This window comes from Phacochoerus africanus, chromosome 1 (genome assembly GCF_016906955.1).
Source record: "Phacochoerus africanus isolate WHEZ1 chromosome 1, ROS_Pafr_v1, whole genome shotgun sequence".
Classification (NCBI taxonomy): domain Eukaryota; kingdom Metazoa; phylum Chordata; class Mammalia; order Artiodactyla; family Suidae; genus Phacochoerus; species Phacochoerus africanus.
Genome location: NC_062544.1, coordinates 178,780,510 through 178,802,931, shown reverse-complemented (window position 1 = coordinate 178,802,931; position 22,422 = coordinate 178,780,510). Strand labels below are relative to the sequence as shown.

The 22,422-nt window shown below is 36.9% G+C and overlaps 2 protein-coding genes across 2 annotated transcripts in view; one reads left to right on the top strand and one right to left on the bottom strand.

Moving 5' to 3' along the window:
- The window catches only part of GFM1 (G elongation factor mitochondrial 1), a 44,224-nt gene that overhangs the window by 4,372 nt on the left and 17,430 nt on the right, over positions 1–22,422 (bottom strand). The window contains exons 10-15 of the mRNA XM_047785542.1: positions 22,105–22,206; positions 20,210–20,266; positions 16,881–17,018; positions 15,675–15,757; positions 5,461–5,623; positions 3,406–3,550 (exon numbers count right to left, since the gene is read on the bottom strand). Of these exons, the coding sequence (XP_047641498.1) occupies positions 3,406–3,550; positions 5,461–5,623; positions 15,675–15,757; positions 16,881–17,018; positions 20,210–20,266; positions 22,105–22,206 (688 nt within the window). The remainder of the gene's footprint in view (positions 1–3,405; positions 3,551–5,460; positions 5,624–15,674; positions 15,758–16,880; positions 17,019–20,209; positions 20,267–22,104; positions 22,207–22,422) is intronic.
- On the top strand, positions 9,159–15,639 carry LXN (latexin). The gene is made up of 6 exons (XM_047785555.1): positions 9,159–9,559; positions 10,838–10,900; positions 12,408–12,585; positions 12,875–13,011; positions 14,987–15,049; positions 15,317–15,639. The coding sequence occupies exons 1-6, from the start codon at positions 9,431–9,433 to the stop codon at positions 15,413–15,415; spliced, it is 669 nt and encodes a 222-aa protein (XP_047641511.1). The 5' UTR covers positions 9,159–9,430; the 3' UTR covers positions 15,416–15,639.

Sequence of the window (22,422 nt, the reverse complement as noted above, 5' to 3'; positions counted from 1 at the left end):
GTGGCATAGCACAGTGTGTGGTCAAAGGTAATGTGAAGGAAAGAAGATTCGCATTCACTATGCCCCATATGTACGTGTGGGTGTTTTTAAGAACTTTCTCTTTTAATGTTGTGGAATGACAATCTCAAAGCAGCCTGGATGTGCCCATTTCCACAGAGTTAAGTATAAAGTAGAACCAACGTTCAAAATCAAAGCCCAGGAGATCAAAAAAGGGATACTGCCAAGAAAAATGGGCTAACCATGACTCTGGGTAGGCCTTTATTTTTCCTGCAGAGCAGCTACAAATTCAACGTTTTTGGGAAGACCAAGCACAGCGGTCTTTCTAAAAACTGGCCGTAGAAAATGATGGTGACAGTCACATCCATAAGGTGAAAGTGCCCTAAAAGAACATTCGATTTCACATTTCAGTTTTAGTCATATCACTGATTAATCTCAGGGGCAAAGTTTAAATTGTGGCTGAAAATAGTTGCAGTTTTCATTTTTTTAAATGAAAAATACATGAGAATTTGAATTATTTTTCCTCCAATTTTGATAATAGAGAACAGCTCAAAAGTAGAAGCTAATCTGATATTAAGCTCATTTCTCAACAATCTTCCCCCAAAACTCTCATAATGATAATCATTGGAGATATATGCATGAAAAGCTGATTTTCTTTAGAGCTTATCAAAAATTTATTTTTATCCTTCTACACTTTTGTCTTTCAATCATGGAAAAATACAAATCAGATGATGAGATAGCAAAGTAATTCATTTTTCACACTAGCACCCTGCTAATTTGCAAATATTTATCTGGCAAAAAAACCCACAACTTCTCAATTTAATTATTATTTAGTGTTTTTCCTTTGCACCCTCACCAGGCGATTAATCACACACAATATTTATACATTTAAGTATTTAAAACCTAAATGGTACATACTTAACTGTTTAGTTAATATTCATAGACATATAGGACTTTCCATCATGGCTCAGCAGAAGCAAATCTCACTAGGAACCATGAAGTTGCAGGTTAGATCCCTGGCCTCACTCAGTAGGTTAAGGATCTGGCGTTGCCATGAGCTATGGTGTAGGCAGAAGACGAGGCTCATATCCTGTGTTGCAGTGGCTATGGCAGCAGTTGTAGCTCCCTTTTGACCCCTAGCCTGGGAACCTCCATATGCCGCGGGTGCGGCCCTAAAAAGCAAAAAAAAAAAAAAATTTCTTAGAGATATAGAGTATTTCATGGATATATATATACATGTACATTATGGGTATATGATCCATATTTATTTATATTTCATATAGGTACAATTAAAAAGGATCTTTGTTAACTGATTTTACCAATCATCTTGCTTTATGTAAACCTCTATCAAGGAAAGTTACCAATTTCTATTCAAGAACCATCACAGAACGACTGGTGACTTCTAGGTTTGTTTTAACAATACTTTTTTTCCCCCCTTTTAAGGCCACACCAGAGGCATATGGAAGTTCCTGGGCTAGGGGCTGAATCAGAGCTGCAGCTGCAGGCCTACACAACAGCCACAGCAACATCAGATCTGAGCTATATCTGGGACAGATACCACACCTTGCAGCAATGATGGAGGTTATGGCAATACCATATCTTTAACCCACTGAGTGAGGCTACAGATTGAACCTGCATCCTCACAGACACTATGTTGGTTTCTTAACCCACTGAATCACAATGCGAACCCCTGTTTTTAACAATACTTTAAAAAAGTATTGTATAAATACTTTCAAAATTTATACATTTATCAAATTATCACTTAAAATAGTTTACAATTTTGTCAACTGTACCTCAATAAAGCTGAAAAAAAGAATATAAAGTGATTACAACTAATTTGTCAGTTTAAGAATAATTAAAGTAGTAAACACCTTGGAGTTCCCATTGTGGCTCAGTTGTAATGAATGTGACTAGTATCGGATGTGGGTTTGACCCCTGGCGCTGCTCAGTGGGTTAAGGATCTGGTATTGCTGTGAGCTACAGTGTAGGTCAAAGATGTGGTTCAGATCTGGCATTGCTGTGGCGTGGGCCTGTGATCCCTAGCCTGGGAACTTCCATATTCTGCAGGCTCAGCCTTAAAAAGACAAAAAAAAGAAAAAAAATAGTAAACACCTACAGGGCAAGAGGCAGGTATTATAATCTGAATCACCCCTAATAAAAAATCTTATTTTTCTTTGTGACTTTATTTCCCTTTTGTTCCTATTAACACAAATGTTATATTGTGACAAGGTTTCTAGATCACATATTTCAACTGCAGTTTTAATAGACAGCTAGCTGGCATAAAGAAAATAGGAGTTCCCTGGTGGCTGAGCAGGTTAAGGATCCAGTGTTCTCATGCCTGGCCCTGATACTCTGCATGGCCCGAAAAAAAAAAAAAAAAGAAGATGGAATATTCTCTCACCCTTTTACAACTAAGAAATGAAACCACAAATTACTAATGGCTCCCATTTGTTTAGGTAAAATAAGAAATCAGCAATCCAGTCAAGAATGAGCAACCTTCTCCACCATTGCTCCACACCTGATCACTGATGCAAATACACCAAAACCAGCAAAGTCCAAAATTCATAAAAAAATCAATACATTTCTGATTTACCAAATGCCTGGAAATGATGTGTTATGATTTCCCGCTGGCCATTGTGACCTTCTTTGATAAAATATATCTGAAATGTTTTGTGTAAACAACCTATGGACATTACTAATGAGTTACCATATAACGGATATGGAGATGACAGAGGGGATGACCGGCTTCCGGATAAAACTTAAAATTCCTTCGTTGAATAACCCTGATGTCAAACTTCTGTGCTGTCATTTGCTTTTCTCTCTTAAAAGCAATGAATCAGATATATTTGCAATTTCTTAGGATCCTATCTCATCAGGGTTTGGTAGACATTATTCTACGTGAGAAAGGTTGAGAATTTTAGCAGTTTAGCCAGAAGTCCGCATGGAGAACGAGGTTTAGAGGTTTACTCAACTCTTTCAAAATACTTTGCCATCCTCAAAATGCCTAAAAGCCTAAATGTCATACATAAAAAAGTTGACTACAAATTTATAAATTTTCTGACATTGAATAAATCACTAAAAACAGCATGACTATAGTTAATGTTTCTTTAAAATGTTTCTTAGGATTCTGAACATTTCTGTCTTCTCTATTAAAAACAGAACCAGTAGACTATGATTTAAACATATGAAAAATACCAGATAACTTAGGAGAACAACATTAAAAATCCAGTATTTTTAATTTTGTAATAAAGAAAATATCTCACTTTGATTCTATGAATATTTGCCCAGAACTATCATGTTCCCTGGTGTGCTGCTTACTGCTCTGGGAGAGGAGGCCTAAACACAGTGCTGCCCTCTGAAGCTCTGATGGTCCACCAGGAAGACAGATGCAGTGATATGACAGCATACCTTGTTTTAGAGCACCTTCTCCAGCACGGATGAAAGAGATTTCATTGGAATCCACCATGTGATGTGCTCCATCTTGCAGGACAAACCGAAGTCCAGAGAGCTTATGACCAGACAGAGGGCCCTTCTCGCAAGCATCCAAAAACCCCTGTTAATGAAATGAACACAACTTCTACAGTGGGCTTCACTTACAGATACATTACCAAAAAAACCCCAAATGTTTTAGTATTCGGAAGTTTAACACTTTTATGTATGCTACATTTTATTCTTTAAATTTTTAAAAAAAGTTTAACAGTCTTATTTAGGTTTGATTACCATGGCATCTACAGGAGCAATCCTTCGGAAAAGTTTATTACTTAAAAGGCATGAGCTGGCTCGAAAGTGATGCTGAGAGTGTTAGCAATCACTTTTTCATAACCTCACCTTCAGGAATTACTGCACTCTCATGATGCATTATAAAGACAGCATGTTCTTAATTTTACAAGGAGAAAAGAGAAGAAAGGCAGATCTAAGAAACTCCCTAAAGGAAAACCTTGAACAAAACTGACATCTAATCAACAGCTGGGTCTTGAGTGCCTTATATATATATATATACACATACACACACCTATCACTGCTCTACTTCACTGGCAGATCACTACATAACAGCTTTAGTGTTATACAATGTCAGTAAGAACTAAAATTAAAAGCAATTCTGTTTCTAAAAAGCAGCTTTTACTGAGGTATAACTGATATATAGTAAACCATACATATTTAAAGAGTACAATTTGATAAGTGCAATTCTTTTTCATTCAGTCACTTAAATATATAGAGCTCCTACAATTCAAGTTAGTTTCTTGTGGCAAAACAGTCACACTGCTGCACATATAGTACAATATATATGTGACATTTCAAAACTGTAAACTCTGAATATTGAAAAGTATATAAGCTTTACTGCACTACATTAATCATGGTGAATAAGATAATGTAAAAGAGTGAATTGCAGAATACTACTTTGAAATAAAGTATAATGAATGAAATACACAAATCGGGAGTTCCCATCATGGCTCAGCAGAAATGAATCTGACTAGAATCCATGAGGACAGAAGTTCGATCCCTGGCCTTGCTCAGTGGGTTAAGGATCTGGCATTGCCGCAAGCTACAGTGTAGGTCATAGACACTGCTCAGATCTGGTGTTGCTGTGGTTGTGGCATACACCAGCAGCTGCAACTCCAATTCGACCCTAGCCTGGGAACCTCCATAGGCTGCAGGTGCGGCCCTAAAAAGAAACACACACACAAAGAAATACACTAATCATTAAAATGCTACCAAAATTAATGCTGAAACCAGCATTATGATCTGTTAATAAAGATTTCTAAGTTAAAAGTTTAAAAAAAAAAAACCTAGAAACTTCAATCTATAAGAATAGGCAGTTGCTAAAGGTTCACAATAGTTTTAAAGCCAGAAACCTAGAAAGCTAACAAAAAACTAATAACTCCTTATATCTGCAAAGCACTTTACAATTCCCAAAGAAATGTCAGAGTCTCATCTGATCCTCAATTTTGTGAGTGGTTCAGGTGTAAATATTGCATGTTTATTTAGTTTATAAACGAAGAAAGCGGCTCTGAACACCATGATTTACTACCCAAGGGCATACGAATTACTATCAGGGATGAGGGCAGCACCCAGGTGTTGGGAATCTTAATGAAGGATCATTGTACTGTAATGGTACACCTAAAACTTTCACACACCCCAATGACTCTACAAATTTCAACTGCTGATTACAATCAACAAAGTAGTTTCAATTTATCAAGAGAAATATTATAACCATGACTAAGAAACAAGATGACTTCTCCTCATTGTCACAGCATGTATTTTTTAGCTCTTGAACTTAAAGAATTAAAGATTCTAAATCAGATAGAAAGCTTAATCAGATAAAGAAACAGGCCTATAAGGAAAATGAACCACAGAAAAAAAATGTGATGATAGCAGTATCATTTGATACCTAATAGACTGTTTTCAATTTTTTTTTTTAATGCAATAAAGTTTTTTATGTTCGTTTGTTTGTGTGTTTTTTACCTTTTCCACAGCAGGCACAAATTGCTTTGGAACATTTGCCCCAAATGTTTCATCTGAAAACTCCAACTTAGTGTAGTTCTCTGGGTCCAGAGGCTCCAGCACACCTATCACCTTTCCAAATTGGCCTGCACCACCCGACTGCTTTTTATGTGTAAACTCAAACCTGAAAGTGATTTGGGAGGGGGGAAGAAAAATCAACATGGAATTATATAATTACCAAAATAACTCCTTCTAATTTAAATGAAAAAAACCACCTTTTACCATTTTTACTTTTCCCTTCGAATATAAAATTTTTACAATAGAATTTATTTTAAAAGGAATCTTCTCCTTTCTGTTCTTACTTGGAGGTGAGGATGGGGTATACCAACAAAGTAATCCATGATTTAATTCTGCTAATTCTGAATTTCACAAGTAGAAAGTAAAAAGTCAACCAGTTAAAAAGTAGATGTAAGGTTCTTTTTTTTTTTTTTTTTTGTCTTTTTGTTGTTGTTGTTGTTGCTATTTCTTGGGCCGCTCCCGAGCTCCCGCGGCATATGGAGGTTCCCAGGCTAGGGGTTGAATCGGAGCTGTAGCCACCGGCCTACGCCAGGGCCACAGCAACGCAGGATCCGAGCCGCGTCTGCAACCTACACCACAGCTCACGGCAACGCCGGATCATTAACCCACTGAGCAAGGGCAGAGACCGAACCCACAACCTCATGGTTCGGAGTCGGATTCGTCAACCACTGCGCCACGACGGGAACTCCCCAGATGTAAGGTTCTTATTCGAGTAACGTATTTTCCAAAGAGCTTGCCCATTTTTTGGACTACCTCCCTTCCCTGGGATACAGTGTTCTACCCTTAAATTTCTACAACGAGGACAGCTGCTTGAAAATAGGAGCTGTGCAGTTAATTCATTTAGCTGCTATCTGATTTTACAACTTGGACACTACGGACTGAGACAATATAAGAGAAAGTCGTTTCAGGCAGAGTAACGAACACCTGAAAAGGATTAATGGCAAATTAATCATGATTAACATAAGAGCCATTCAAATAGAGACATATATAGACACAAGTTGGTGTTTACTTCAAACTCCTAATGACAACATAAATAGGATGAAATAAATATTTTACATATGCATTAAAATATGTAAACAGGGAGTTCCCTTCATGGCTCAGTGGTTAATGAACTGGACTAGGATCCATGAGGATTCGGGTTCGATCTTCGGCCTCGCTCAGTGAGTTAAGAATCCGGCTTTGCGGTGAGCTGTGGTGTAGGTTGCAGATGTGGCTTGGATCCTGCCTTGCTGTGGCTGTGGCATAGGCTGGCAGCCGTGGCTCCTATTCGACCCCTAGCCTGGGAACTTCCATATGTCGAGGGTACGGCCCTAAACAGCAAAAAAATATAAAACAAATAAAAAGAGGGAGCATCCTCATGGATCCTAGTCTGGTTTGTTAACCACTGCGCTGCACAAAGAGAGATTTTACTGTAGCTAAGAAGTGGAAGAACTAAGACACTACTTGGCAGGCAGCAAACAGATACACTGAACAAAGAATCCATGTTCCTGTGGCTAGACTACTGGCATTTTGTGAAAGACAATTTCATTTTGGTAAAACATCATCTCTTACATTAAAATTAATGTTAATTTAAATTGTGTTGGTTTTATTGTCTGTCTCTATTCTGTAGATTTATTTTTACTTTGTCTTATCAAGCTTGCAAGCCATAGGCGTTTTTACTTACGTTTTACATTCATAGTTATTTAAAATAATAATTTGCCTGATCCCAGAGACCCACAATAAGTTTGCCACTTTCAAGGTAACTTACACATTATTCAAGTTTGAGGATAATGACCTCTTGACCAACCATTAATGAAATTTTAGTAAGTAAGATTTCAAGGACTCAAGTATAAGAATGAGATTCTCTTATGCAGTTTATTTATTTAACATCTAAATAGGCAGTTAAATTTTTTAATGTAATAATTATATTTTAAGAATAGCCTAGGGAGTTCCCGTCGTGGCTCAGTGACCAAATCCGACTAGGAACCATGAGGTTGCGGGTTCGATCCCTGGCCTTGCTCAGTGGGTTAAGGATCTGACGTTGCCCTGAGCTGTGGTGTGGGTTATAGACGCGGCTCAGATCCCGCGTTCTGTGGCTCTGGCGTAGGCCGGTGGCTACAGCTCTGATTAGACCCCTAGGCTGGGAACCTCCATATTCTGCAGGTGTGGCCCTAAAAAAGGCAAAAATTAAAAAAAAATAAAAAAAAAAGAATTGGTATGTCTACTCTTAGTAATCACCTGATATGTCATAACCTTTGTTACTAGCCTTGATCTACAGAGATGGTAATTGTATTCATAAAGCTTCAAAAGGGTGACTTTAGGAAGCTCACATATTGTACTTCTCATAACTCTAACCGGTAATAACATAGGAGATGTTAACTAGCTATTTGTGAAACTTGAAAATTTCATTATCAGCAAAAAGCTCAATTTCTGTAATTAGAATACTCAGCCACTCTTTCTTGGACATTATCAAAGGAGCACATAATTCATACAATTCACACACACACACACACAACAACCCTAAGAGACTGGCTGGCAGATGAATGACCCCCACTCCCCAAAGAAAAACCACCTCCAATTTTTTAGAAAAAGCCTTAAGAGGAGAAACTAACCCTTTCATTCTCTAGTTACCTAACAGTTGTTGACTAATATAACTAGAAAGAACAGAATTATTCTTTAAAAACTAACTTACTACAAAGACTTTATAAATAAGTTAAAAAGGGTATTTGAGGATAGCACATTACAAATACATTTTTGCTAATTTTTTCAAAAAAAAAACCACACACACACACACACACACAACATATGTGCCTACCCAAAGAACTTTCAAAATCCATTTTGGGGAAAAATAGCAAAGAGTCTTTATTTCTAAGCCAAAAAATACAGTGTCAGTTTGGCTATACATCTGATGAAAAGGAACCTTTGCTGCCTCATCTACTGCAAATCTGAAAAAGAGCCTAGACTATAGTTTCTTTAAAGGTGACAGAAGGAAGTAATTAAGAGTTCTGGAGAGTAAAACTGCACTGCCTACTAAAAGTTTTGTGCTTAAGGGGCTTTAAAAACTGTTTTTGTTGGAAGCTGCTTTAATGTAATGCTTTGTATACGCTTGGTTTTTAAGTATGTCTTAATCCTCAAAGTAAAATTTTCAAAGCGATTCCAAAAGTTAGAAGTGTGGCGTTATATCAAAACTTCATCTTTCTAAGATCAGGAAAAGAAGAAAGGGATGCACGTATCTGTTAAAATTTCTCCTGACCTAAATTACATGATCTTCCAAATTAATTCTATCGTTTGCAGTCTCTCATACCCTGATTTGGGCAGAACTGGCCCATGGCCACAGAAAGCTGGGGGATAAGCAAGCCTGTTCCTGGACTCTCACAATGGAAAGGGAAAAGAAGGAATCCAAATGGCTATCTGGAGGCTCCTTTGCACTTTGCCCTGTGCCTGACACAGTGGGTGGCTCTGAAGGAAGTTGTGCTTTCAACTGCAAACGAAGCAACCAGACTTTCCACAGAGAGGAAACCGGAAGCACCAGAGGAGACCCTCCAGTAAAGCAAAAGCCACGTGCTTTTGTAAAAGTTAATAAATAACAGGATGTAGCTCCGACAACTTAGCCCACAGACTCCCTCCCCATCCTCTCTTAAAGGAGGAGGGGGCTCTAAGAGGGAATGAGGCGGTAGCAGGGCGGGGCCGCAGGGCGGGGCTACAGCAGCAGCCCAAGCAGGAGCCAGCACAAAAGCTGTAGCTTTCAGAATCGGAAGGAGGGAAGGAGGAAGAGAGGGAGGGAAGAAGCTGGTGATCCCGCCCCAGCCCAAGTCCAGCCCAAAGCACAGGGCTGACTTTTCCGCCTCGGGCCGGTACTAGCAGCAGCGGGGTGCACTTCCTTTCTCCTTAGGCTTGAGCAGCCCCACTCAAGTCCAGCCGCAGGTCACCAAGAATGGAAATCCCTCCGACCCACTACCCGGCCTCCAGGGCGGCCTCGGTGGCAGAGAGCTGCATCAACTACCAGCAGGGGACCCCCCACAAGCTGTTTCTGGTGCAGACAGTCAAACAAGCCAGCCTAGAGGTGAGTCAGGTAGCGGGCTGTAGGGGCACCCGCCAGCGTTACCTGCATTCCCAAGGGTCTCAGCTCGGTGGGCTCCCGACTCCTCTACACCCCACGCCTGGTTTTGGTCTCACTGTTTGTCTCACGGGACTGGTCTATACTTCAGTCTCTAGGGGCTGTTTTGTTGTTTTCACAGGAAGGCAGAGACAGTGATACCGTTTTTTTATGGGCATTATTACAAAGAAGTGGGGGAATGTTCTCAATGAAGGGCGGCATTCTCGCCTTTCCCGAAAGAGAAAACTATAGGAACTATTTTCAGAAGAATCTTAAAACTGCTTCTTCATTCCTCATCTACTCCTCCAATCTGGACCAACAAAAGCTCTGGTCTTGTAAATGATTCTTCACTGTCTAAATTTTAAGACCAATCCTTTATTACTATTATGCTATTATTACTCTTTGACCAAGATAAAGCAACAGAACCTGACAAAGCCAAGTCAGAGTACTGTGGCTGAGGCTTCACTTCAACCACCCAAACACTACTGCCAATGACTGTTGTGAATGATGGGTTCCCGCTGGCTAAAGGGTTAAATGCTCAAGCCCTCAACATTCGCTAAACTCATTTCCATTTTACTAAAATTTAATGGATTTGAGACCTTGCCTTATTTACTGACAGAAGTTTAACTGACAGGGAGTAAATATTATTTCAAAACCATACCAGGTAACATAATTAGGTATAAATTCTCAATTGTATCTTCATTCAAAAGTGAAATAAATACCTAAAGGTTTGTTTTACAGTTATAAAATTTGTTAAAGTATCATTTTGCAGGTCCACTAATATACAAGTAAAAGCAGTACTTAACTCTAACCACTCTGCAATTATCTGCCTCAAAATGGAATTCATTTTTATTGAATACTCTTTGGAGGGTACATAGGGCATTATGAAAAATCTTTGCAATGGTGTGTCTTATTTGTTATCTTTAAAATTACATTTTTCAAGATATCTTATGTGGAATTTAAGATCACAGAGTCAGAGGTTAGAGTCCTTTACCTCTAATGACCTGAAAGTGAATTATAACTGATTTTATTTATATATGCTTTCATCCCATCTTTTTTGTTCTCATCCAAAATAACCCTACTAGAGGATCTGCTAAATTAAATGTCACACACATGGCGACTTGCCTTTTTCAAGCTTTAATCATTTACCCTCACCAGTCAGCCTCCTCAAATGACAATGGATTCTTCTAACAGTGTAAAGAACTGGGTGATTGTTATAATAATACCATATTTTCTTAATTTTAGGATATTCCAGGAAAAGGACATAAGTATCGCCTTAAGTTTTCTGTGGAAGAAATTATCCAAAAAGTAAGTGAAACATCTTTTATTATGAAATAAAATTTGAGTCTCAATCGTCCAGATCACCTCTGCTGATAAAATCATAGGATTAATTTGGCTTTAAAAAAAGTTGTGAAATCCTTGCTTCCAAAAAAAAGATGACCACGCAAGGGTCAGTTTTTATTTTTAGGGTATTCTGAGATACACTTAGAATTTCTGTTGAGCTATTTGGAACAGGGACTCTCCATACTTAAAGTAAATTTCCTTTTAAAATGTATATACTGATAGGATAGGCCAGTATGAATTTATGCTTAATATGAAATAACTATCATCATCACTCTGGAATGTCTGTCTCATTCTGTTTCTCATTTCTTTTATTTAAAGAAAGCAAGTGCTTTTAGATATTTAGGAGCAATAGAATGGCCAATTAATACCATTCTGTTCAGATAAGAATCTTTCAGTATGGGGCTGGGAAATTAAAAAAATTACATACTTATCAAGTTATTAATAAGACAATAAAGGAAGGAACTGTAACCATCTTGAAATTTAAAAAAGCTTGCCCTTACTGATACACACACTACTATATATAAAATAAACAATAAATACCTACTGTATGGCACAAGCAACTATACTTAATATTTTCTAATAACCTATAAGGGAAAAGAACCTGAAAATGAATACATGCACGCTTGCGCACACACACACACACAGACACGTATAAATGAATCACTGTGCTGTACACCTGAAAGTAATACAACACTGTAAATCAACTACACTTCAATTAAAAAAAAAAAAAAACCTTGCCCTTTTGTTATGTACAACTGAGATACAGGGTAATATAAAAAGATTCCCCCCAAAAAGATTCATTAAAAGGTATTTGAGCTGCTAGACAATCATCTTTACAAAGTAGAACCAATGCTACAATCTCATTTATGTCAATACAGACTGAAGTATCTGAATTTGAGAAAATTTATGTTATTTTAGGAGGAGAGAATAAAAATTATGGAAAGAAAAAATAACTAGTCTAGAGTTGGTATATAAAATCAGACTTAAATCTTCTATGGACATCCCAATAATACTGAAACATATTCAAAGATTTAAGAAGAATTTACAAGATTATGAGACCTTACAAGTTATAAAATAAGTTACCTATTTCAGATACCTCTAAGAAAATTACTGGTAAGGGTGAGAGGAGGGAGTGGGATGGACTGGCAGTCTGAGGTTAGTAGATGCAAACTACTACATTTAGAATGGATGAGCAATGGGGTCCTATTGTATAGCACAGGGAACTGTGTCCAATCTCTTGGGATAGAACATGATAGGGGATGTGAGAAAAAGAAGATATATATGTATGACTGGTCACTCTACCGTATAACAGAAATTGGCACAACACTGTAAATCAACTATATTTTAATTAAAAAATCAGAACCACCACCACTAGGGGGGCAATGTTTTAAATTCTGTTATATCAAAGAACAATAATTAGTAATGGATGGCCATCTACATGTGACGATCTTTTGCAAAATATTTCAAACAGCAAGTTACAGTGAATTGCACAGCTGAAGTACTTTACCCTCCAATGGGACAAGATTCTGCACCAGAAGTCAACTTTACATTTGAAGGAGAAATTGGAAAGAACCCAGATGAGGAAGATAACACATTTTATCAAAGACTCAAGTCCATGAAGGAACCACTAGAAGCACAAAATATCCCAGGTATATAAATATGGCATAGAAATTTGTTTTTTCAACTTTAAGATCAATATCAGTTACCTATGCTCAAAATTTTAGATGTTAACATTATACTGGAAATACACTGGCTTTTGCAAAAATATTCATCACTAATCTAATTCAACAAAAAAAGGCCTTGGGACTTTTGTGGATTAATCTTGGCTTAATTATTTTCTGCACATATTTGAAGAAAACTTAGATATGAGATTTTTTTAAAGGTTAATACTGCATATATAAAATAATTCCATTTATCATATAAATGTTTCTTCACCAGACAGTTTTGGAAATGTACCTTTGGAAATGAAGCCAGTCCGACATTTAGCCTGGGTTGCTTGTGGTTATATAATATGGCAGAATTCTACTGAAAATACATGGTATAAAATGGCGAAAATTCAAACTGTCAAGCAAGTGGTAAGTAATGTCTATAAAATACACTATTAATAGGGTTAATATTTACTGAAAATGTTATAATTCAGGATCAGCTAGTGCCTCTTTAGTCATTTTGTATTTCAAATAGTAAATCTGGTATTTGAAAGAGAGTTCAAGGCTAGAGAAGGTGAAGCTGCAGTTTCAAAAGAGTGAAGTCTTGAGCTGTAATTTGACAGTGTTTTTTGTGTGCAGCTTAATAAAGATTATTTCCTTTGGCAGCCTAAGTTTTTTGTTCAAATTACTATAATCATGTGATATTGAAACTTCCTCTGCGTTTTCCCTCTACTGAAATGGTGGTGCCAGAACTAGAGATACGGGCTGGCATTTTTTTCCCTCAGGAACAACTAGAAGAAAATTATTAGCATCTCAGTCTTCGTGAAGCTTGATGTAAATAATTGTGTTTTATAGCCCATTTAGTCTTAACTGACCACCTCATATCTTATTTGCTGCCAGCCTTGTGTTTTAAGTCTGATAGGACTATCCCAAACTGCCTCTTTCTAGACTTTAAAAAGATTATAAATTCTTTGAGTTTAGCTTTATTAAGAGGTTTAAAAGAAAAAAAAATTATGTCAAACAGTAGTATTTTGTGGAATACAAAAAAACAGAGTGCAAAGAAACCACAATAGTTGCGGTCAGCACTCCGTACTCTGTAAAAGGATTTTCCTGTTTTGTTTTCGTTTGTTAATAACAAACTTCAAGGCAGCTCGAGCATCTTTATTCCACAAGCTTTTGCAACCACTTATTAGATACCTTTGAGCACTGAAGGGCAGGATACCCAATTACAGTACTTAAAGTGTGATGCCAACTATCTAGCATCTCTATTATAACAACATTTTAAGAGAGTCTTTTTCTAAAGCATTTCTGAGATAGCAACCTTCAGCTCCTACAGGGGCACTGAGGTTTCAGATAACTGAGTTGCTGGTCCAGGTAAAAGAGGATATCTAATCATAATCATGATTTTCAAGCCATGTTTTTAAAGTAAAATGTACACAAGATAGTGTTAGTAGTCTTATGAAAGAAAATTCCTGTAACCCTTCACTAAATTGCAGTTTTAAAGCATTAATGAAAATCCCAACAAAAGAGTTTATCACTGTTTCAGGGTATATATATTACATATCTTTACCTATTAAGATCCAACACATAAGAAACCTTCCCAATTTTTACCTTATCCTTAAAGGACATTCTTTGCTGATATGGTCAAAGAAAGGATTGCTTCAAGATATTATAAGGAAAGAATAGTATAGTTTTATTTGATCCTGAGGCTGCATTTATAATTACTGTTAATCAAAGAAGCCACGGGAGTTTATGCTGCCTTTTGGAGTCTGGGCCTTGTTTCAGTACATAAATATAAGCCTTAAAGAGCCTTGTGTAAGTGCAGCAAATCTCTGATGAAAATTATTTTAAACTACGTGGATATAATATTTCTGTGTAGCTGATGGTATAAATTCTTTACATGCCCAAAGCAATAAGCAGCATAGATCAAAGATTTAATTATAAAATCAAACAATATATTTTATTATTTTGTTTTTAAAAAGAGAATTTCTATTATAAAATTGGTTTCCTTTAATGTGAACACTCATTTCAGTAGTTTATCCCTTAAATGATGCTTTTACGAACAATGGAAACATTAAGGATCTTAAAATGACAGGTTATAAACTGTAATGCTCTTAAGTAGCTACCACAATTCAGAAACTAAAAACTGAAAGGGTTTTAAAACAGATTTTTAGAGTAGCAAATGAAAAAAAATCATGCTTTTAAAATGTAGTTTGAAAGAAATCTTATTTATAAGAGAATAGTTTTTCTGTCATGCTAAATAGTGACATTCAATTTTATTTTTACCTAAGTGGAAATATTATTGTCATCTACCAATGAAAGCTGACTTATAAAATTAAAATATCACTTTGCCAATGATAATAAGTTTTGAATACCAGGTTTTTGTTTTGTTTTTTAATTATAGCAAAGAAATGATGACTTCATTGAGTTAGACTACACCATTCTACTTCATGACATTGCATGTCAGGTAGAGTATCATTTACCTTTATTTGATGCTGCTTTGAAACCTGAGACTCATTTTGTGGCTACAATATGCCTAATTAATTTTGGCTCTAAATCAGAATTCATGTAAATTCAAAAAGGCACCAGGTTGAAGTATATTACACTTAGAGTAATTTAACTTGTTTTGTGCTATCTTTATGAGAATTGTTTTGTCTCTAACAAAATATAAACCCAATTGTTTTCTTACATGTTTTCTGAATTTTATCACAGCATTAGTTTCCTTTACTTGCAGGAGATGATTCCTTGGCAAATGCAAGTTCTCTGGCATCCACAATATGGCACTAAAGTAAAACATAACAGCCGTCTGCCAAAGGAAGCACAATTGGAATAAACAAAGACCCTAACCCTGGACGAAGTGTAAACATGTTCATTAGTGATTTATGTCTTCTTTGATATATAGCTTAAGTAGTCAGATAAATCCCAAAAGTGTCACTTTGTATGAATGACCCTGATTATAGTACAGTACTTCCATAATAAAGAGCATCACAACGTAAAAGTGTCTTATCAACAGTAATAGCACTATGCATATCCCCTAATAAAAGGCTCTTAACTCCAGCCTCAGAGTATGTTAAATTGTGTTGTGTACTTACGGGACAGGGGCAGTGATGGTCTCTCTGAAAGCAACTTTTGGCTTTCCTGTGATACAAGGACAGCCATATTCTCTTTCCATTCTCTAAAAAGAGCAGGAGAGATCTTTTTTGATATATTTAAATTAAAAAATAAACTATAAAAAATAATACACTACTGGAAGAAAAATCCTAAGAATCTTAACTACCTTAGAAACATTAAGTATGATAAGTAAATGATAAATCTTCAATACCTTATGATGATAAATATATAATATTAAACAAGGAGTTCCCGTCATGGCTCCGTGGTTAACGAATCCAACTCTGAACCATGAGGTTGTGGGTTCGATCCCTAGCCCTGCTCAGTGGGTTAAGGATCTGGCGTTCCCATGAGCTGAGGTGTAGGTTGCAGATGAGGCTCAGATCTGGCGTTGCTATAGCTCTGGCATTGCTATAGCTCTGGCATAGGCCGGCAGCTGTAGCTTTGATTAGACCCCTAGCCTGGGAACCTCCATATGCTTCAGGTGTGGCCCTAGAAAAAGACCCCCCCCAAAAAAAACAAAACAAAACAAAACAGAAAGTGCTTTCACAGATTTTATATAAGTGAAATCTAATTTAGATTAATTTACACTTACCTCCAATTAACCTAACCACTAAAACTTTACCTTTGCTCCATTTTATTATACGTTCACTGGATTAGTATATGACTCTGTTGTCAGAATTTTCTACCCCCTCAACTTAATCACAACCAGAATTTTTAATCGTAAGTCATATATATTTTGCTTTCATCTATATACACATAAGACCTTTTCCTAGGAAAGTAGGGACCCTATCTACCCATTTGTTTATCTACATCACAGTGATCTTCAAGGACTGACCTGTAATAGCCTGGTGGACCGACATTCTCAGTAGGTTTCTCCCTAAGGCTGAGATCAGGATATACTTGACCTAACCAACCATGACATAGGGATGGATGGTCTTATTGCAAATCCTCTAGGCCTTGATTTTAGAAGTATCCAGTGTTTTATAAATAACAAGATTTAGAGATCAAAAGCAATTAATTTGTAATATATCATGGAGAAAGCAGTATATCACATCTGGATACAAAAACCAGAGTGAAGCCTGAAGAATCACTATCAGTTTATGGTCATTAGATTGGGAATTACTATACTCTTAACAAAACATAAATAAATGGACATAAGTGAATTTAACTTCCTTGTTATTCATTACCTGAGCATAGATTTCCAGGTGTAATTCTCCCATTCCAGATACAATTGTCTCCTTGCTCTCAGTGTCAAAGTGGACTTTAAATGTGGGATCTTCTCTTGTAAACCTGCCAATACCTTTTGAAAATTTTTCCAGATCATTCTTTAAAAAAAGAAAATCATTACACATTTTACTAAGCACGATAAGCAATGAAATCACTGAAAGAACTTTACTGAATGAAATCAAATATGTAAGCAGTTGAAAGAAATAAAAATGATCCACCATGTAGTTCCTAGGCCATATCCTTTTAATATGTGAGCTTGGATACCACATAGCAAAGACAGCAGGGACCAGCTAACTGACAGAATTTTCTTTTCACCCAAGAAACAAGAGTCTAAGACTTAACTCTATGCCCTTTCCTATTATATTGACAGAAACTGTCCATTTGTGGAAAATTGCCCATAAAGCCAAAAATAGAATCTGTGTTGCTGTGTTATTTTAGAAATCCTATACATAATCAGAGGAATTAGTACATTTACCAAGATTCTACTGTAGATTCAGGAGGACTGCTAAGACTAACACTAAGCAAATGCACACTGTGACTTCTCCGTTTCAAAACAACATGCTTGGATGTGGCTGCATGCACCTGTATTCTCCTTGGATGTAATTCCTTAGGTGGTAAGCAGAATAATGGTCTTTAAGGCCATGATCTCATCTCCCCAAATCTGTGACTACTACCTTACATGGTAAAGGGGACTCTGCAGATGTGATTCAAATTACAGACTTTGAAAAGGAGAGATTATCATGAATAAACTGCATGGGCCTTTAAAAATGGAAGATGACCACAAGTCTGTTCTCCAAGTCCATGATTTTTTCTGTGGAAAGGTTCATCTGTGCTGTATATTAGACTTCAGATGTAAGTGATATCATATGCTATTTGTCTTTCTCTTTCTGACTTACTTCACTCAGTAGAGAGTCTCTAGTTCCATCCAAGCTGCTGCAAATGGCATTATTTTATTCTTTTTTATGGCTGAGCAGTATTCTATTGCGCCAAGGGGGAGAGGGAGGGATGGATTGGAAGCTTGGGGTTAACAGATGTGAACTATTGCTTTTGGAATGGATTAGCAATGAGATCTTGCTATGTAGCACTGAGAACTATGTCTAGTCCACTTATGATGGAGCATGATAATAGGAGAAAAGAGAATGTATACATGTATGTGTAACTGGGTCACCATGCTATACAGCAGAAAAAAATTGTATTGGGGAAATAACGATTAAAAAATTTTTTTAATTAAAAAAATAAAAATTAAATTTAAAAAATGGAAGACAAATGAAAAGGGGTAGTTGGAGAGATGGGAAGAAGAAACAAGAGATATTTGAAGCATGAGAGGGGCTCATTTCACTGTTGCTAGCAGTGAAGATGGGAGGAAGGGAACTACGAGCCTTGGAAGGTGAGCAGCCTCTAGGCTAGGAACAGCCCTCAGATAATAGAAAGAAAATGGGGACCCCAGTCCTACAGCAAGGAGGTGAATTCTGCCAACAATCTAAACAAGGAATTAAACTGTCCCCTAGAGCCTCCAAGAAAGGAACACAGAAAGAACACAGCCTTGCCAATACTTAATTTTAGCCCATTAAGAAATGTGTCTGATTTCAGGTTTCTACACAACTGTAAAATAAAATACATCTGTGCCATTTTAAGCCACTAAGGTTTTGCTAATTTCTTTTCTTTTCTTTTCTTTTTAGGGTCACACCCACAGCATATGGAGGTTCCCAGGCTAGGAGTCAAATTGGAGCTACAGCTGCCAGCCTATGCCACAGCCACAGCAATGGAGAATCCAAGCTGTGACTTACACCAAAACTCACCAAAAGGTCGGATCCTTAATCCACTGAGTGAGGCCAGGGATGGAACCTACAACCTCATGGTTACTAACTGGATTCATTTCAGCTGCACCACAACGGGAACTCCAAGTTTTTGCTAATTTCTTATAGCAGAAACAAAAAACTAACACCTAAATCAGTGGTTGTTAACAGTTAATCACATGTGGATGATGTGTTTTATATTTTGTATACGTTATCTCAGATTCTAACCACAAGGCTGCGAGATAAAATTATCCATATCTTAAAAAGGAAATTAGACCAAAAAAAAAAATTATCCACATTTTATAGGTGAGGAAACTAGGTACAGAGAAGTTAAGTGATTTGCTCAAGGCCACAGGGCTAGTGTGTGGCAGGGCTAGGACTGAATGCTGGGCTACTCTACCTCCGAGGTCTTTCCCCTTTTCTGGCATTAGCCAGGGACTCTAAACCTACTGGAGGATCACTCCTGCCTCACTACTGAGATTCAGGGTTTTATGCAGTGACTTCTTTATTTGATTTAAACTAATTTTCCAGCAAGCAGACAACTCCAAGACACCAAAAAAACTTTTTGAATACTGATGCACTTGATGTCCATTACTGTGAACTATCAAGAGTAAAATGTTGTACATAAATTCTGAATTAAAGAATATTAATGTTTCTTGCCACCTCAACAGTCTCTGTTCTGTAATGACAAGGGTCTAGAAAATCTCAAGTTCCTCAAAATAGATGAATTAGTAGCCATTAATATATCCACAAGACAATAAATTAGAATATGTGCTATAAACAATAGTTTCCAGATGACAAGAGATCATAACATGTTCACTCAAGGCACAAAGGAGTTAATTTCAATATACCACATTAACATGATTGTAAGGAATGTAACTAACTTAAGAACTAAACAATTGTGGTAAGATCAGGCAGGACTAATTCCAATGACAAGCAATATGAATGCAGAACCTAGACAATCAATTTTGGCTAAAAAACTAAATGACATCAAATCCAATCATAAAACTTATCTTTGAAAAGGAGAAAAACATTTGTGTTTGCAGGCCTTCCATTTAAAATTAGAAATTTACTTCATAACTACCAGAGAGGTAGAGATGTATTATAATCCATCAGGCAATTAATATATGTAATATTCTAACATACTTTACCGTGATATTTCTCTGCAACTTAAGACAAATGCCCCAGTTTCCTCTTTTCCATCCCTTATGATCTGAATTTACAAAGTCACACCTACTACTCTGGAGACAATGACATGTCATTACCATCGTATGGTCTCATGAATATTTTAACATCATCAACTTTTTCAAATATTCTGAAGAGTACTTACCACTAATAGACTGGTAAATTTTAAAGGTGATCTGAATACCAAAAGAGGAAAGAGAGACCATAAGACTGCTGGTGATCACAATACACTATATGCATTGTGCAGACAGAAGAAAAGGAGCTCAAATTTTTATTGTGATATACTGAGCATTCAATCAAACTCCTACCTTGTTAGAAGGCTTCATTGCTATTGAAATGACAGGATCAGGAACATGAATTGACTCCTAAAATATTTTTAAAAGGACACAAAATAATTCAGTACTGTATTTGTCAGGGATGGATTAATTTTAATGTTCTACTTCAAAAAGACAAACACTGGTCAACATCTTTAGGCTAGACAAAATAATTTTGGTCTGTTTTTCCTTAAATAAATGAATACATTAATATATAAATAAAGGTGTCCACTTATATGATCTCTTTCCTTCCAAAATAACAAAAAATATTTATTTACTTAACTGTTTAAGAGCCTTAATTGCTGACCCTTTCAGTTTAACATATAATGAATCCAAATGCTGAGATACGGAATATTTATTGGCTAATGGCTACATTTGCTACAGCTATCTATCTTCTGGTAACGTACTTCATTTAATCAAAATACACTGCAATCACTGATAAAAGAAACAAGAGAAAGGGACTAGATTCTTTATACATATGATATCTCATTTATTCAATCACAACTATGAGAGGGAGATATCATTATTCCCATTTTACAAACAAAATCATTAAAGGCTTGGCAAGAGGAAAAAATAACTTGGCCAAGAGCCAGCTGGTAGCACAGGGAAGAGGAGAGATTTTGACCAGGGTCTCTTTGCAGCCTTAGCACTTCCCACATCCTCCAGTGCCTTCATATTGCTAATAACAAGTTTAGAAAAAGCTGTAACAATAATACTTACTAAAAAAGTCACCTCATCTAGAGCCTCCCTACACCTGTATAGATTTATGATTTTTGAAGCGTCCTAACTTCATATGTATGACCACAGACATTACAGAATAAGTAATACAAAAAGGCTAAATTGTAAAGTTAAGAATTCATCATATGAGGAGTTTCTATTGTGGTACAGTAGGTTATGGATCTGGTACAGTCCCTCTGGCAGTGCAGGTTCAATCCCTGGCCCACCACAAAGGGTTAAGGATCCAGCGTCGCTGGAGCTGTGGCAAAAGTTGCAGCTGCCGCTCGGAAATGATCCCTGACCTGGAACTCCCATATGCTGTGAGTGCAGCCAGGAAAAGAAAAAGAAAAGTATTCATCATATGATACAGGAGCTATCACAGTACTCATCTGTTGGGGTTGGACCAGTTCTCACATAAACAACCCATAGTAAATTCCTTCACAGCAAATCACTTTTCCCCTTTATGCTCATATTTATTCCTTTACTTCATTCAGGAGAGGGCACACCCTCATGAACAGAGTAGGTACACTCTAGAAGAGCCTGTCTCAGTATATTTTTATGGGGGCAAAAGGAGAGTGAGTGAAGGGGACTGAAAGGCAGGAAATGCCCAAACATGCTCTTCCCTTTAGGTTCCCTCAGTGATGAAAAGGGACCTATGGGTTCCACAAGGCAGGCTGTGTGCAGTTAATTAAGACCATCTAGTTGCCTGCAGGGCACAGTTCCATCTGTTCTGTTACCTTCAGAGTCTGGCCTAAATGCTACGTCTGTTCTTACAGTTTTCTAGGGGACTGAGGGAAAGGTACACTCTGCTGAGTTAATATGGAAGGAGCACTTGGTTGGGGCTAGATTGATGATGGTTACACCAATAAGAGGCATGTCCACAATGGTGAGGCTGATCTCAGAACAGAAGAGTCAGCACTCTACAGGCTACATGTACTTAGTGAAGATTTTCCCTTCACACTAAATCTTGGAGGATGATGGAATGGTTTTACTAAGAATACCTGGTAAGTTAGCTAACACGGAACACTTACTCAACTGACATTTAAGAAGCCACAACCAATCTACATTCAATGCCTGTGGCACTCAATGAAAACTTCTGTGATTGTTCTTCTGAAGTACTAAAACACTCCTGAAATGCAAGTGATAAACAGCTTTGAAGTTAAATGACTTACCATAGAAAGGCCACTATTCTCTTTGTTTGTGAATGTGTCTCCACTAGCACAGTCAATGCCAAACAAGGCACAGATGTCTCCGGCAAAAACTTCCTCAACATCCTAAATAAAGAAATAACACAAAATGATACTTGCAAGTAATATAAACCAGAACTTAATAACCAAAAAGTAAATACACAATAAATACATTGTACATATACAATAATGACAGAATCTCACAATGAATTCTATAAAGAAGGAATGAAAAAGAATCAATGTATCATCAACAATCAACCATGGCAACATATACTGTTAACAGGGCCCTTACATTAACCACAT

Excerpts from the sequence above, each read along its gene's own strand:
- LXN (XM_047785555.1), top strand. The coding sequence starts at position 9,431 with ATGGAAATCCCTCCGACCCACTACCCGGCCTCCAGGGCGGCCTCGGTG. Across the intron at positions 12,586-12,874 it reads AGAAGCACAAAATATCCCAG|ACAGTTTTGGAAATGTACCT; the intron begins GTATATAAATAT and ends TTTCTTCACCAG. Across the intron at positions 15,050-15,316 it reads TTCATGACATTGCATGTCAG|GAGATGATTCCTTGGCAAAT; the intron begins GTAGAGTATCAT and ends CTTTACTTGCAG.